The sequence below is a fragment of the Frankliniella occidentalis genome, unplaced genomic scaffold, assembly GCF_000697945.3.
Source record: "Frankliniella occidentalis isolate FOCC.00 unplaced genomic scaffold, Focc_3.1 Scaffold10, whole genome shotgun sequence".
Taxonomy (NCBI): domain Eukaryota; kingdom Metazoa; phylum Arthropoda; class Insecta; order Thysanoptera; family Thripidae; genus Frankliniella; species Frankliniella occidentalis.
Genome location: NW_026267140.1, coordinates 3,375,290 through 3,375,703, shown reverse-complemented (window position 1 = coordinate 3,375,703; position 414 = coordinate 3,375,290). Strand labels below are relative to the sequence as shown.

General features: G+C 43.5%; 1 protein-coding gene across 1 annotated transcript in view; it reads right to left on the bottom strand.

Annotated features, from left to right (window-relative positions):
• The window catches only part of LOC113217698 (uncharacterized), a 19,673-nt gene extending 19,265 nt beyond the window's left edge, over positions 1–408 (bottom strand). Inside the window, exon 1 of the mRNA XM_052277407.1 lies at positions 214–408. Within this exon, the coding sequence (XP_052133367.1) occupies positions 214–373 (160 nt within the window). The 5' untranslated portion in view covers positions 374–408. The remainder of the gene's footprint in view (positions 1–213) is intronic.
• Positions 409–414: the final 6 nt, after the last annotated feature.

Genomic DNA, 414 nt, shown 5'->3' with positions numbered 1-414 from the left:
TAAAAAAATTCTTCTGATCCGTGCTAATTTCTTTCTCTTGCCACACTCGCCCTTTACTGTTTAATTTTCTACGTTATCGAGTAAAATTCAGTTAAGTTGTTGATCTACTACCACGCAAGCGCGAATCGATATTTTTCGTCGTTCTGCGTTCACATCATTATATAGTAGCCTTTTGATTGCGTCTGAGTTTACAATTTTGAAGATATTGCGTACCCAAGATATTGTTGATGCTAGCTGCAGTAACAAAGATGTAACTGTACAATATCCAACGTTTGGAGACTCTGAACGGCTTTACGTCACTCTTGGGCTTGGAGATGCAGGTCACCAAGCCCAACAGGCGGGCCTGCGCTAGTACCACGTCGAGGACTCTCATCTTCGGGGAGGACTGGCGTTGTAATGCAAACCGATGTCAGC